Raw genomic sequence first — 14,232 nt, 5'->3', positions numbered from 1 at the left:
GGGCTTAACAAGTTTTCTGGGGGAAACCCTGTAGGGTATTGATTTGATAAACTAAGAGTTTATACAAACTGCTTTCTTGCACAAGAGACAAACTACTAATCGTCATCGAATTGCATGGTCTCTCATAGCCATCTTCAAAGCATAGCTATTCTTTAAATTATTAAGAGGATACTTACTGGTTTACTGAATGAATAGCTTTAATTGAACTGAAGATGCTTTCTCTAATGTCCTGCCTCAGGGTTCCTTTGGCCTTCAAGATCTCCACAAAGTACTGTGAGAAACAAGGGAGAAAGAGGGAGTTAAAATAACATTATTATCTCAGCATTTATATTAATAGGCTACAACTGGGCTGTCTCTGATTGGATATGCCTTTGATGAATGGAATTGTTTTGAGAAGGAGCTGTTTTCACTGCTGACATCTCAACTACTCTCCCAACGTGGAGAGCTAGAGTAATATCAAATCAAATCAAATCAAATTTTATTTGTATAGCCCAAATTCACAAATCACAGTTTGCCTCAGAGGGCTTTACAATCTGTACAGAGACAACACCCTCTGTCCTTCGACCCTCGATTCGAGTGAGGAAAAACTTGCCCCAAAAAAAAGCCCTTTTAACAGGGGAAAAAAAATAGACTGCAAGCAACAGACTGCACAAAACATCTATGACCCTTCATAACAAGGGCTTGTTAATTTCTTGCCCTACAGCCCAGACTGACTGTTAACATTATATGCTAATGTATGTCTGCATGGCTCATATGAAGCACAATAATAGAGAGATGTTGTTGTACCACAACACTCACAATCAAGCAACAGCTGTGCCGGTCTCAAGTCATTTGAAGTGAAAATGGGATTAGCAAATTGAATGTGCATTAGGCCTAAAAATGATTCCTAATTGGAGTGAACGGGTGGAGGGTGAGTAATTGTGTAGAAATGTGGCTGCAGCGGTGGGTGGAAAAGTCTGTTCTCTCCACAGGGTACCATGAATGCTACCTTTTATTCTGTTAATATGCAGCCTACATGAAAACATGAAAACATGTGGAGTGCACTCTTACTGTAGTATTGTCTGAATGTTCAACTTTTTGCCTCTGAAAATGTTCAGCATGCATATCTTGTATATTTTGATTGTGGAAACAATCTTAGACAAATTTCCTTTTAAAGGGTTAGTGCACTTGAGTTTCCCCAGGCAGTTTTGATTTTATGTGTCCAGGGTTTGAGATGTCCGTCTCAGAGGTCATTTGACATTTTGAAATGTAAATGCAACAGCTTCTGCACCCTAGAGTTTCCAAGTAGTATTATAGTTGGTGTTGTTGTCACAAAGGCAATGTTCAGACTGCAGGCAAATCTAAGTTTTTATGTTATTGTTGTGTGTTGCACTGCAAGTGATACAAAAGACACTTTGAAATCCGATATGAGTGGGCAGACCACCTCCAAATGTGGTTTGGATGTAATTTGCAAAAATTGCATTTCAATTGGTTTTTGGGTGTCCATACTAGAGTTGTTCCGATTCTGCTACCAGTATTGGAAATGCCACCCATACTCCCAAAAATGCAGGTATCGGTATTGGCGAGTATGTGAGTCTATGCACCAATCCAATGCCACTTAATTTAGCTCTATTAGCTCTGCTTAACGTTACACACAGGAAATCAATTCTTCTTTGCTTCTAAAAGCCAACACAGAAAGTTGCGCTGTACTGCCCCTGGCAACTACTGATTTTAGAGCGCTGAAGAAGAAGTTGATTTAATGTGAGGCAGACGGAGCTCGCAACATGTCAGCTATTTGGCAAAATTTTACTCTGGATAACCCAACCAGTTAAATGGCGACATGTTCAGTATGCATGGCTGTAATTTCGAGGGGTGGCACAAGTGTTGCCAATTTCAACACAAGCAACTTTATAAAGCAATTGAAGACGCATCACACGAAAGAGCTCAACGAAACTGCATTCCCCAAATGAGACAGTGAGGGAACACATTTCATGTAGGCTGAAAGACTTGCAGGCAATCAGCTTTACTACTGACTAGGGCTGCACCTAATGATTATTTTTTTTATTAATCTATCGATTAATCTATCATTTTTGTATTACTTGATTAATATTACAACAAATTTACCCAAAATAACATTTTAAAACCTGTCATTTATATTTCAATATTCTATTCAATCATCTTCAATCATCAACAAACAAATATAACAACGTATGCACTGCAGGGCATTATTCGATGAGGACGGACAATCACTAGTAGGACCAGCAATCTAGTAGCATAACAACACAGCAGCTCTGTCTTTGGCAAACTGATCAGCGGGGGTTCTCAACATGTCACACACATAGACCATGGAGTGACACTCCAACATTGCCGCACCACACTGCTTCCTACTTCAAGTGCTCAAGCATGGCGGTAGTACTGTTTATATCCTCTGCGATTCAGTCGCACCAGCCCTACCACTGACATTTTGACCTCTGGCGTGTGCCCCATGTCTTTGCTGAGTCTGCACACTGGGTGTACACAGTATCACCATTAACATTTGCCCTTCAAAGTGCGGTGCTGCAAGCAAACGGATCCTATGAGGAAGATTTAAGAAATTATTTATTCCTATATTTATTTAAGTTGCTGTTTCACTACTGTTTTAAACTGTTCTATTTAAAAAGTGGCTGCACTGTAACAGTTTTTAAAGTGACTATGAGGAACTTTTAAATGTTTATGAAACAGACTGGTGATTCCTCTGATGACAATAAATGAGCAATACCAAACGAGACCATCCGCGAAAAGACTGCTAATTTTTTTTTATAGTTATTATTAATGCCTGTGCTCGGGTCCGATCACATATATCACATATCAATACCGTGGTAACTTGGACAATAACCAGGACCGCAAAGGATGGTGTACCGAGTGGTAGCCTTTATATAAGATACATTCAGAATAATACTGTAACATTACAGAGCTCAGGAACAGCACGTTCTTCTAACAGGAGACGCTGATTTGTACACATCTTAAAAAGGAGGCAGTGCAAAACTATATATCTATATATCTATATATGTAAGAGCTCCAACTAGTGGTATGAAAATGTATAGACTTGTCGTAGCATTACAATACTCCTCTCCCACTAAATTCTAAAATTCTCCTAATGCAAATAAACTGGAAAATTTTAACTAATGTGGTGTCATTTCTTTCATACCCTTAACTAATTGTACTTCTTCAAAAACAAGTCATTACTCTTTGGCATACACACTTACAACCTAGCATATGCACACTCCATGTAACACATAAACTGATTAATAGGGCTGCCCCCGACCAAGGATTTTCTTGGTCGACCAGTGGTCGTCATTTAGAGCGATTAGTCGACGCATATATATTTATATATATATATATATATTAAAATAAATAAATAAATATATCTCCGCAGTAAAGTGGATGCGCCTGTAGAGAGATTTACACAATAAGTAAAACACAGTGAGCTGGATAATTTAGCTTCCCCAGTACACACGAATAGTCTAATATTAGCCCATATAACAATAATAAAATGTATTTATCTCTGTTTTCAAATGTTCGGGCCGCCATGGGCAGGTAGCTAGGCTACTTGCACTCACAATGGAGGTCCGTGGTGCAACTTTTCTGTAGCATCAAAATCGCTATTTTTAAAACACTAAGAAGACTCGACACAACATGAAACATTGCTCGTAGCATCACCAGGGTCTCTACACATGAACACGAGCATTGAGAACATCATTTGTGAACACAAAGTTTGCTAAAAAGGTTTTTCAACAACTCACGTTAGCAGTAGCCTAGCAGTAGCAGTCCTGCCAGTCCTGCGTCGTTCCCCGAGTGCGGCGTAACATGGAGCTTTCTCCTTCATGTTACGCCGCACTCGGGGGGGTCATCCTTCTTCTTTTCAAATTGATCCCATATTTTAGACGTATTTCCCGACATGGTTGGCTATTAATTGTTAACTGTCTAACCGCGATGTCGAAGGGACCTGCCGTGTAAAAAAAAAACGCTGACAGTGAGTGAGTGTCACGACCTCCTGTGTCTGGCCCTTCAAATTAAAAGCCCTCCAGCCTTTTATACACAGACCAGCCGCCAGTCACATAGATTTTGACTTAAATTTGACAAGACACGGCTCCAAATGTTTTTGGCTTTTTTTTCTGCGACCAATCAACCAATGAAATTTGGTCTGCTAATGATTTTTTGGTCGACCAGTGCTTGGTCGACTATTTGGGTGCAGCCCTACTGATTAATTAAACCTTCAGTCTGTCTGGAGGCTTCCGAGCACACTGTGACCTGCGCCTCTCCGGTGCCGTAGCTGGCACAGCTGGTGTAGGTGTTTTGGGTGGTTCTGGTACAGGAGCCACAAGAGAGGTCTGTGTGTTCGTGATCAATTGTCCATCCTCTACAGGGGGCACAGACACTTTCTCAAGTGACTTTTCTTCTGGTGATGCTCCCACAGTAGCCTGGCTCACCAAGGGAAAGTCTGAGGTGTTGATGATCTCTGGGCCTGTATCATGACGCAGGCGTACGTGGTCCTGATGTCTGTGTAGGAACACATGCCTATCGCCTCTGACTCTTGGTGTTGAGGCCTGTTTATTCTTGTTAACTCTTTCCATCTGCAAGAAGACTATTCATAGAAAGGAGGCGCCTTCCAGTCTGCCACCTTATCTCCTGGCAGAGAGGACAGTGTTTCTCTAACCATAAAGCCTTCAGATGAAGACACCTTTAATTAATTTACGACCTAAAACTTCCATTTTGAACTTTCTTTCCCCTCCAAAGAGATAAATTCTTCTCTCACAGGTCACTCTGAGTCCAGCATGGAGACATCTACTCTCTCCACAACAGGAGGGACAGGAACTATTTTGTCACGAGGAAGTGTTAATTTCAAATGTCTTTGCAATTGCAAATTAGGCAACGACGTCTGATGTCTCTCCCTCTCTCTCACCCTCTCTGTCTCTCTGACTTCTGATCCCCAAACACACTTTCCAGAGTGAGAAGGACACCAGACACCTTCTGACTTGTTCTATGCTCTTGCTCTGTCTATTGTTATTTACGACACATCTGGCTTCACTATCTGTGGGACATTCCGATCAAATGGTCTTTGTATTCCTCCAGATTTCAGACCATCTCTAATTAACCATTAAGTCAGGATGTCACCCTCTTAATTCTAACAAATTAAGAGTCAGTAAAAGAAGTTCATAAATGAAATTGTGTAGGAAGGTGAAACACGATCTTTAAACATTAAAAAACAATAGTTTAGTTTAATTAAGTCCGCGAGTTTAGGCTTATAATATCATTTAAAGCGTGAACGCTGTCAGCCGCCATTTGGGTTCCGCCTACCAGACAGGACAACAAAAAGGCAGACACCACTCGCGTTCACTCTCTTGCACTTACTCTCTCTTACTCTTGCGCTCTCCTTTTTCCTTTAATTTTAAAACACTTTACTTTATTCTTTTACTTTGCAACACGCTCCAAGACAGCAATCTCCGCAGAATCAACCACGTGTTGATCTTTTCTCATTTTTATAGTCTGCGGTAGTCTATTGATGCACATTCTCTAAGTGCTTTCAGTTTTGATTCTTTTACATATATTGTTAAGTATCACGACCTTATTCAGTGGAAGTGAATTCAGTTTAAGTCATCTTGTCTTAAGTAACCACGGAAGATTTGCCCGGCCAGCGGTAATCCTTTAGTTATTTTATTCAAGTGATTGAATTAATTCACGGATCAGAGCTTAAAGAACCACCACTCTGCAACGAAGAAGAACCTTTTTATTAAGACCATCACCAGCGGTAAAGACTTGCAGTAACTGGCTGTCTCAACAAACCGTGCAAGCGGTTTGCAACGACAGAAAGACTTTTTGCCAAGCTAATACCATCCAGCCCCCAACGATCCCGGGCGGTGCCACCCGCTGGGCATTGAGCCAGGATTGCCATCAGTGCCAGACGCACTGCGCTCTTCATCCGACATCGGAACGAGGACGTCACCCACCGTGACATCGGACGAACAGCGGCTCCCCTCCGGCTCTCGGACCAACACTGCGAGCCCGCAGTCAAGCTACAAATACCGGAGAAGAGACCCAAATTTGCGGACCTCCAATCTCCAAACAAAGTAGGACAAAGCTATCCCGCACACTACTGGTTGCACACATGAGATGGTTGGTGTCATTTTCAGTCCCTGGTTCTTAATTTTAGCTTAAGAGAAGTTTGATTAGGGTTTCGTTAATATTAAAAATTACTTCATTAGTATTTGATTAATTACATCACCCGAAACACAACTTCACCATCGTAGCCTATATCTTCACATAACCCCATTAATTTGATCATTATAGTCTCCACATTGTCTGTTAACTTTTGTTGTTCATATAAATTGCCATTTAATTTATTCCATTTTATAGTAAATAAACCTATTTAACCGTATGTTGTTGTCTGTGCAGGTTTGTTTTTAATGTGGAGAACCGATGGAAACTGTGTAGAAGTCACTACTTCATTTATGAGATTGAATAAATTGATCTGAAATTGATTAGAATTGATACAAGTTAACCTTGTTTAGTCGGATTTGATTAATTACCTCCGGATTATTCAAATAGACAAAACATCTGAGGTGGTGCCCCATTAACAAGTGTTTTATTAATCGCCAGTGATTAATAAATTACATTTATTACTAGTGTATCTCCTACATCTGCGGAACATCAGTCAGTTCGACAACATAGGAGAGAGGAACTCTCTGCGTCAGGATAACCCCAGGTAGCCATTGCTGATTAGAGTTATTGCTGAAATTCTTCACATAGACATTGTCACCTGGTTTCAGCTGTCTCCCTCGTGCATGTTGATCGTGACCCTCCTGCTTTTCTCAGCACAGCGGCCTTAGTGTCTGGACGTAGCAGGTCCAACTTTGACTTAGGCCTACGCCCCATCAACATCTCTGCTGGAGTACGTGTAGTAGTGGTCTGTGGCGTAAGGCGGTATTTAAACGGGAAACGTGAAAGTCTGGCACTGACAGAGTCAACTTTCATCCTCTTCAGACCCTCCTTCACCATCTGGACAGCTCGCTCCACCAATCCTTTTGAGGCTGGGTGGAAAGGAGCTGTACGAATGTGACGGATGCCATTCTGTTCCATGAACTCACCAAACAGCTCACTGGTGAACGTCGGACCATTATCCATGACCACTGTGTCAGGCAACCTGTGGATTGTGAACACTTGTCTGAACTTGTCTATGGTTGAGGGGGCTGTTATGTTGCTCATGATGTGAGCGTCTATCCACTTGGAGTGCGCATCTACTATTATGAAAAACGTCTGCCCCATGAACAGGCCAGCAAAGTCCAGATGTAGCCTCGACCAGGGGTGGTCTGGCCACTCCCATGGATGCAAAGGGGCTGGTGGCGACATGTGTTGATTTGACTGACATTGTGTGCATGCCTTTACCTTGTTCTCCAGCTCTAAATCCATTCTTGGCCACCAGACGTAGGACCTTGCCAGGCTCTTCATTCGTGACACTCCTAGATGAGTCACCTGGGACCAGGTCGCTCACAGATCGTGGAAGATACCCTCAAACCCCAGAATATGCAGCTATCCTGCAGGCTGAGTTCTGTCTTGCGTTTGACATATGGTTTCAGTTCCTCACTGACAATAACACTGGGCCAGCCCTGTAGCAGTTAAGTCTTTACTTTGGACAGTACTGGGTCTCTCTGTCCACTGCTTGACCTGGGCTGCATTTACAGGTGTGTCTGACAATTTTTCTAATGAAAAGACAGTCTCTGGAGGCACATATGTTGAGACAGGCATCTCTGGGTATGGCAGGCGACTCAACGCATCAGCGTTTGCGTTGTCTTTTCCAGCTTTGTACTCTATGGTGTACTGGTAGGCTGACAAGATGAGTGCCCAACGTTGGATTCTGGCTGACGCTAGCGGCGGAATGCAGCACGTTTCACTGAGCAGACTCATCAGTGGTTTATGGTCAGTGTGGATTTTGAAAACACAACCATATAAGTACTGATGAAAGCGCCATACTGCAAAAACAATGGCGAGACCTTTTTTGTCTAACTGTGTAACCTTTCTATGCAGCCGTCAGTGTCCGCAAGGCAAATCCAATAGGTTTCTCTGAGCCGTCTTCCATAATATGTGAGAGGACTGCCCCCACACCATAGGGCGAAGCGTCACATGAGAGAACAATCTCTTTATCTAGATCGTAGTGAACTAGCAGTTTTGCTGATTGAAGAAGTTCTTTCACATCCTTAAATGCTTTCTCCTGCTCTGTACCCCACTGCCACTTTGTGTCATTGTGCAGCAGCTTGTACAGTGGCGCTAACACCTTTGAGAGGTCCTGCAGGAACTTCCCATAATAATTCACCATACCCAGAAATGAGCAGAGTTCAGTGACGTTCTTAGGGCTTGGGGCTTCCTTGATAGCCCTCACTTTGTCCTCCACTGGGCGGAGACCCTCTGCAGTGATTTTATGTCCCAGATAGGTCACATTTGGTGCCATGAACACACACTTTTCACGCTTCAGATGCAGCCCTGCATCTGAGAGTCTCAAGTTTTCAATGTGCCTAGCCTCAGTAGCCCCTGTAATTAAAATGTCATCTAAATAAACGGCTACCTGTGGAATCCCTTACAATAGAGTGTCCATTGTCCTTTGGAAAATGGCGGGACTGGATGCCACTCCAAACACTAGGCGATTGTACTTGAATAATCCTTTGTGTGTATTTATCATGAGAAATTCTTTTGATTTCTCCTCTAGAAGAAGCTGCTGGTAAGCATGGCTCATATCAAGCTTCGTGAACAGCTTACCTCCAGCCAGCGTTGCGAGCAGGTCATCCACCTGTGGCAACGGGTACTCCTCCAGCTTTGAGACCTGATTCATGGTAACTTTGTAGACACCACATATCCTTGCGGTTCCATCGGGCTTCAAAACAGGAACAATGGGTGCTGCCCACCTTGAAAACTGGACAGGCTCAATGATGCCCAGCGCCTGTAAGCGTTCCAGCTCTTCCTCCACTTTGCTGTTCATTGCATAGGGCACCGCTCTGGGCTTGAAGAAACGTGGTGCTGCATCAGGATGAGCTTCACAGTCACTGCCATAAGTGTGCCCAGTTTGTCTCTGAACAGGTCACTGTATCGGTGCGGAATGTCCTCTGTTGTGTGTGCATACTTGATCTCATGCCAATTTAGCTTAATTAAAAAGCCAGTCACGGCCCAAAAGACTAGGCCCACTACCTTTGGCTATTACAAGTCTGCCTTCAGCCCTCTGTCTTCCTGCTGAAATATTCACATGGAACACCCCCAAATGAGGTATGGCCTGACCTGTGTATGTCCTTAGCTTGAGTGTCGAAGGCTTAATAGGAGGTGGCTTGTGTCCCCATGTCCTCCTGTAGGTCTCCTTACTGATGACCGATGCTGTAGCCCCAGAATCAACCTCAAACTGAATGTCCTTTCCTTCAACAGTCACTGTTGCATACTAGGGCATAGGCGGTCCCTCAACTGTGTCCATCGCAAACATGTTGAATGCACACGCTGCCTCTCCTTGGCCTTCCTTGACGTGATGTGTGGGCGCTTGAGCCTGCGGGGCTTTCCATTTTTAATTCTTAGCCTTATTTTTAGCATTCCTGCACTTTTTCACTAAGTGTCCCCTTTAATTGCAGGCAAGACAGTTTCTTTAAATTTGCAGCCATTTGCATAATGTGCCACTCCATACCTAAAGCATTCCACTTTCTTTGATGGTTCTACAGCCTCTCTGTTCATGTGGTGCACAGCCACTGACTGTGATCCTGCCTGACTCTTTTGATTGTCTTTGGCATTATTTGCAGCCATCTCCATCCTGAACAACATTTCCAGAGCTTTCTTGAAAGTCAGTGGTGGAGTTTCCCCCAGCAAGCAGCTCTGTATGGCGTCATTATTAATGCGGCATACAATTCTGTCACGGAGCATGTCATCTAAGACATCCTTAAAATCACAATGTTCTGACAGTTGCCGCAATTCTGCAACAAAATTAGCTACAGACTGACCTGACTTCCTAAAATGGCTGTGAAATTTGAAACGTTGGACTATTACTGACAGTTTTGGATTGTGATGATTCCCGACGAGCTTGACCAGCTCAGTATATTCAATTTCCCCTGGTTTCTTTGGTGTGGCTAAGTTCCTTATAGAGCACTTTTTAGGAGAATAGAGCACTTTTTAGCTGCAATTCCATTAGCAGCGAAAAAGTGTCCCAACCTTTCCTCATACTCGTCCCCTTCCACAAATTCACCGATAGTCCCAAACGTAGCCATTTGAATGTGAGGCTCTCCTCCTTGTCCTTGCCGCTCCCGTACAGCCACTTGCGCTCTGCTTCTCTCTTCTACGCGCTCCTCTTCACTGCTTCCACTCCTGAAGATAGCAGCCTATTGTTGGCTAGCTAGCACACTGTGTTTTTAGCTAACGCTAAAGACAAAAACGCTGTGGAAAAACACTTCCGGTTCACCTCGTCGCCAAAAATATGTGGTAACTTGGACAATAACCAGGACCACAAAGGATGGTGTACTGAGTGGTAGCCTTTATATAAGATATAATACTGTAACATCACAGAGCTCAGGGACAGCACGTTCATCTAACAGGAGACACTGATTTGTACACATCTTAAAAGGAGGAAGTGCAAAACCATATATCTCAATGTAAGAGCTCCAACTAGTGGTATGAAAATGTATAGACTTGTCATAGCATTACAACAAATACATTATCTTATCGTGATCCATCGTGATCCAGTGGTCTCTCTGTCACTCGCTTCCAAAACAAATGCAGCCACTAGTAAAGATCTTTACAACAGCAGGTGCTGGTGTCATACCGATTTTGTCAAAAGGGGCCCGCTAGAATCAACAAAAACTGAAAGTTCCTCGTGGTCACTTTAAAAGAATTGATATCTATTCCTAGATTTCTTTATTTGTACTTTTTCAGTTATGACTGACTGTCAAAATAGATAATAAAATAATGTTGAATGGCAATCATTCTCTGTAAGGTTTTACCTGAGCCAGGCCATACAACAATGATAGCAATCATATCACATCTATACAGGATACAGCTGTTAGAAGAAAAAAAAATCTTGGTAACGGATAGCATTGGTGACGGATCAGTACTCAGTATCAGCCGACACCCAAAGCCCAGATATTGGAATCTGTATTGGGAAGGAAAAAATCGGAACATCTCTAGTCCAGAATTCCTAAAATCAATCTAGGTCTAATCTGAGTCAGTCTGAACTTAGCCACAGACAACTGAACCATTTTCCTTTGTCCTCAGAATAGCAAATACCAACAACACAGGACATAACCTGAGTTCATTCATCCATTTAGTAACAATAACTGAGACGTAAAAGCAGGCAGAAATAGTCCCAGGCTGCCAGACAGGGCAGTTGCTAGGAATTCTGGGCCCCCTGAAAGAATATCGGTGTGGGCCCCTCTACCCCATTCATTGCCACCTTCAATTTTCTTGTTTTTCAGTGTTCTTGACGGTGCCTGGTGTAATACACCCAATTTGTTTCCTTTTTGATACGATTAACGACTTAACAAGTCAGATTATTATTATGTAAATTATGTATTATTAGTTGTCTTATTCTCATTTCACTGATTTGCAACACGTTATTACACCTCTGATTGCAAATACATTTTCAATTAACCACTCAACAAATAGGTAGTGGGTATTTTATTGTATTTAACAATTAAGCACTGATATGCAAAAAAACAAAGTGTCCTGGCTCAAGAAACTCAGATGAAGCAGCCACTGCTGATTCTGGAGCAGCAGAGCATAAAGGTTTATTGTTCCATTATATATATTGTAAACATTAAATGTTATGTTTCATGGAAAAACTGATGCAGAACTAACCTATTCCTGGACAAAATCTATATGGGCTTCTTAGTACCATAGCTCTAGGTGGACAGCTTCACTTTCCCAGGCAGAAAATATTTTTAAACCATTCAAAAGTCAGTGTAAACTGTCCAAAATTCTAAATAGTTTTTTTTACTTTGTTGTTGTCAGCTATTATGGTGTCTTTTATTTTATATTGCTATGAAAACAAACAAAAACAACAAATCTTTGAACATTTAACTTTTTTGTATTTAGGCTATTCAAATGTCCCACTAATAACACATTTTACAAGACCACATTGAACACATCATGATAACGTAACTGACCTTCGTCTGATGCTCATAATTACTGAGGAGAACTTGAATGCGTCATAATACAATTCAATGCAGCCTCTGAGTGGGCGCATACTGGGGCACTGTCCGACAGTGATAGGCGTGAAACACACAGTCACTGTAGCCCCTAAATTAGTAAGGTTCAGTTATAGCTACTCTAGGAACCGCTGCTCTACAATGAACTGGCGACTTTTTTTTTTTAATGAACTGGCGACTTGTCCAGAGTGCCAGATGACCGCTAACGTAGGCTCCAGCCTGCGCCCCGTCAAAGGTAATGTTAGACATTAAGTGAATGAACAAGTAGGCTAATTGTTTCAGCCGCCCTCGGTAGTTTTACTCTCACCATTCTTAGAAAACAAGTTTTTGATGTCCTGGGCCCTGCTCTGCTGCTCCTACTCCCGGCCTCCTTCTCAACTCTTTTCTGGTGTCCGGACTTGTGCTGTTTGGGGGCCATCCTAACCCTGCTGGAGTTTGCTCGTGCTCACTTAATTCCAATGAGGAAGAACCAAACCATGGTTGATGGACCAAACCATTTTTTAAGAATGGGCCAAGGGGGTTATTGAAATTATTAAAATTAGAATATTGTATGACTTGTGGCTTTGTTTTAATTCGTATGAATATATATTAGCTCAGTGTAATAATTTTGTCATAGAGGCTACTGGGGGCTGTGTGTGGGCCCTAGTGGGCTGTGGGCCCTTAGAATTGTCATCACCTTTCCCCCCTATACGACGGCGCTGCTGCCAGATAAACTATTGGTTGGCTTGAACTATTAAGTAGTTGTAAAGCAGTTAAAAAGGCTTTTGAAGCAGTCACATTAAAAAAAGATTATTTTTTTCATGTGAAAGAGGGTTATATTTAAAGTTTGTATGATTTGTATGATCAAATGTGTGCTTCTTGAATGACAGAGTAATGTAGGGATAAATTACTATAGTAATTCATTCAATTAAGATCACTTTGTTTCCCTGGTACAAAAGGGGGAATAAATTACAACAAAAACAAAACAAACAACAACAACAAAAACATCAGTATCAGCTAACAGCAAAAATAGTTATCATAAACTTTGGTATCAGTGTGGGCCCAGAATTTCCCAATCAGTGCATCCTGAACTGCAAAACATTTGGAGTGGACCGATTATTGGCCTGGCCAGATGTCGTATCCATTATTCAGCATTTTTCAGATACCAGAACAAAAATAGACCTTGGATTTCTGGCACTTAAAGCTTTGAGGCCATTAGTTTAAACAGTGTCAACTCTCTGAGTCTCCAGTAGGTTAAACCAGTGCTACAGTACGTACAGTGGTGACCAGCTCCAGCTGTTGGCAGTAGCGTTGTTCTGTCTGCACCAACTCTCTGGCTGCACGGCTGCGTTTTCTCTCCCAGCATTCCCTCTGCTCCTGGATACTGGTGCATCCGAGCGGACCAGGCGGACCAGGGTAGAAACTCATGGTCACAGTGATAAGGGGAACACTGGAGAGACACACATGCAATCATACCAGGCCAGGTTAACAGTTTACTGACAGGCATTTAATGATGAACCAGACATGATGCCACATACGAATGGGTGTATACTTGCTGTTAGTTTGAATCTAAATGAATACGACCCACACCATTATGAGCATGTGATGATTAAACACAGACCCTTAACCTAATGAAAGCAGCAATATGAAAGGCAAACACTGACAAAGTGACAACAGCTTGTGACGATTGAGGGTATTTGTCATTAAGGTGCAGCTTTCCTCTAAAACCTATATGAAGAGGATTAGGAGGTTCCCCCCATGAGACTCAGAACAGAACGGCTTTTCAAGAAAGTAACAAAGACATTTAAAGTTTTAAGGTGTCAAGCATATAAGAAGCCTCTATCTTATTAACCCTAACCCTTTATTGCCACTTAATTCAAAGTTATGCATTATCAGTAGTAAGTAATTTGGACACATCTTTGTCAGAAATACTTGCTAATAAAGCTGACAAACCTGATGAAACTGAAGTAGCTACCACTACTTCACAATAAAAGCCTCCACTGGCTTGCCAATGGAAAGCTTTCAATTTGGAGCAGCATCAACAGGAAGTACTCCATGTGCATTAACCTAAACATAT

General features: G+C 42.2%; 1 protein-coding gene across 4 annotated transcripts in view; it reads right to left on the bottom strand.

The window, feature by feature from the left end:
* Window positions 1-14,232, bottom strand: part of arhgef39 (Rho guanine nucleotide exchange factor (GEF) 39) — a 136,315-nt gene that overhangs the window by 111,338 nt on the left and 10,745 nt on the right. For all 4 annotated transcript variants that reach the window (XM_084346459.1, XM_084346461.1, XM_084346462.1 and 1 more), the window contains exons 2-3: window positions 13,434-13,605; window positions 177-271 (exon numbers count right to left, since the gene is read on the bottom strand). In XM_084346459.1, the coding sequence (XP_084202585.1) occupies window positions 177-271; window positions 13,434-13,583 (245 nt within the window). In that variant the 5' untranslated portion in view covers window positions 13,584-13,605. The remainder of the gene's footprint in view (window positions 1-176; window positions 272-13,433; window positions 13,606-14,232) is intronic.

The sequence above is a fragment of the Pagrus pagrus genome, assembly GCF_965226575.1.
Source record: "Pagrus pagrus genome assembly, chromosome: 23".
Classification (NCBI taxonomy): domain Eukaryota; kingdom Metazoa; phylum Chordata; class Actinopteri; order Spariformes; family Sparidae; genus Pagrus; species Pagrus pagrus.
This window is presented reverse-complemented; position numbering and strand designations above follow the sequence as displayed.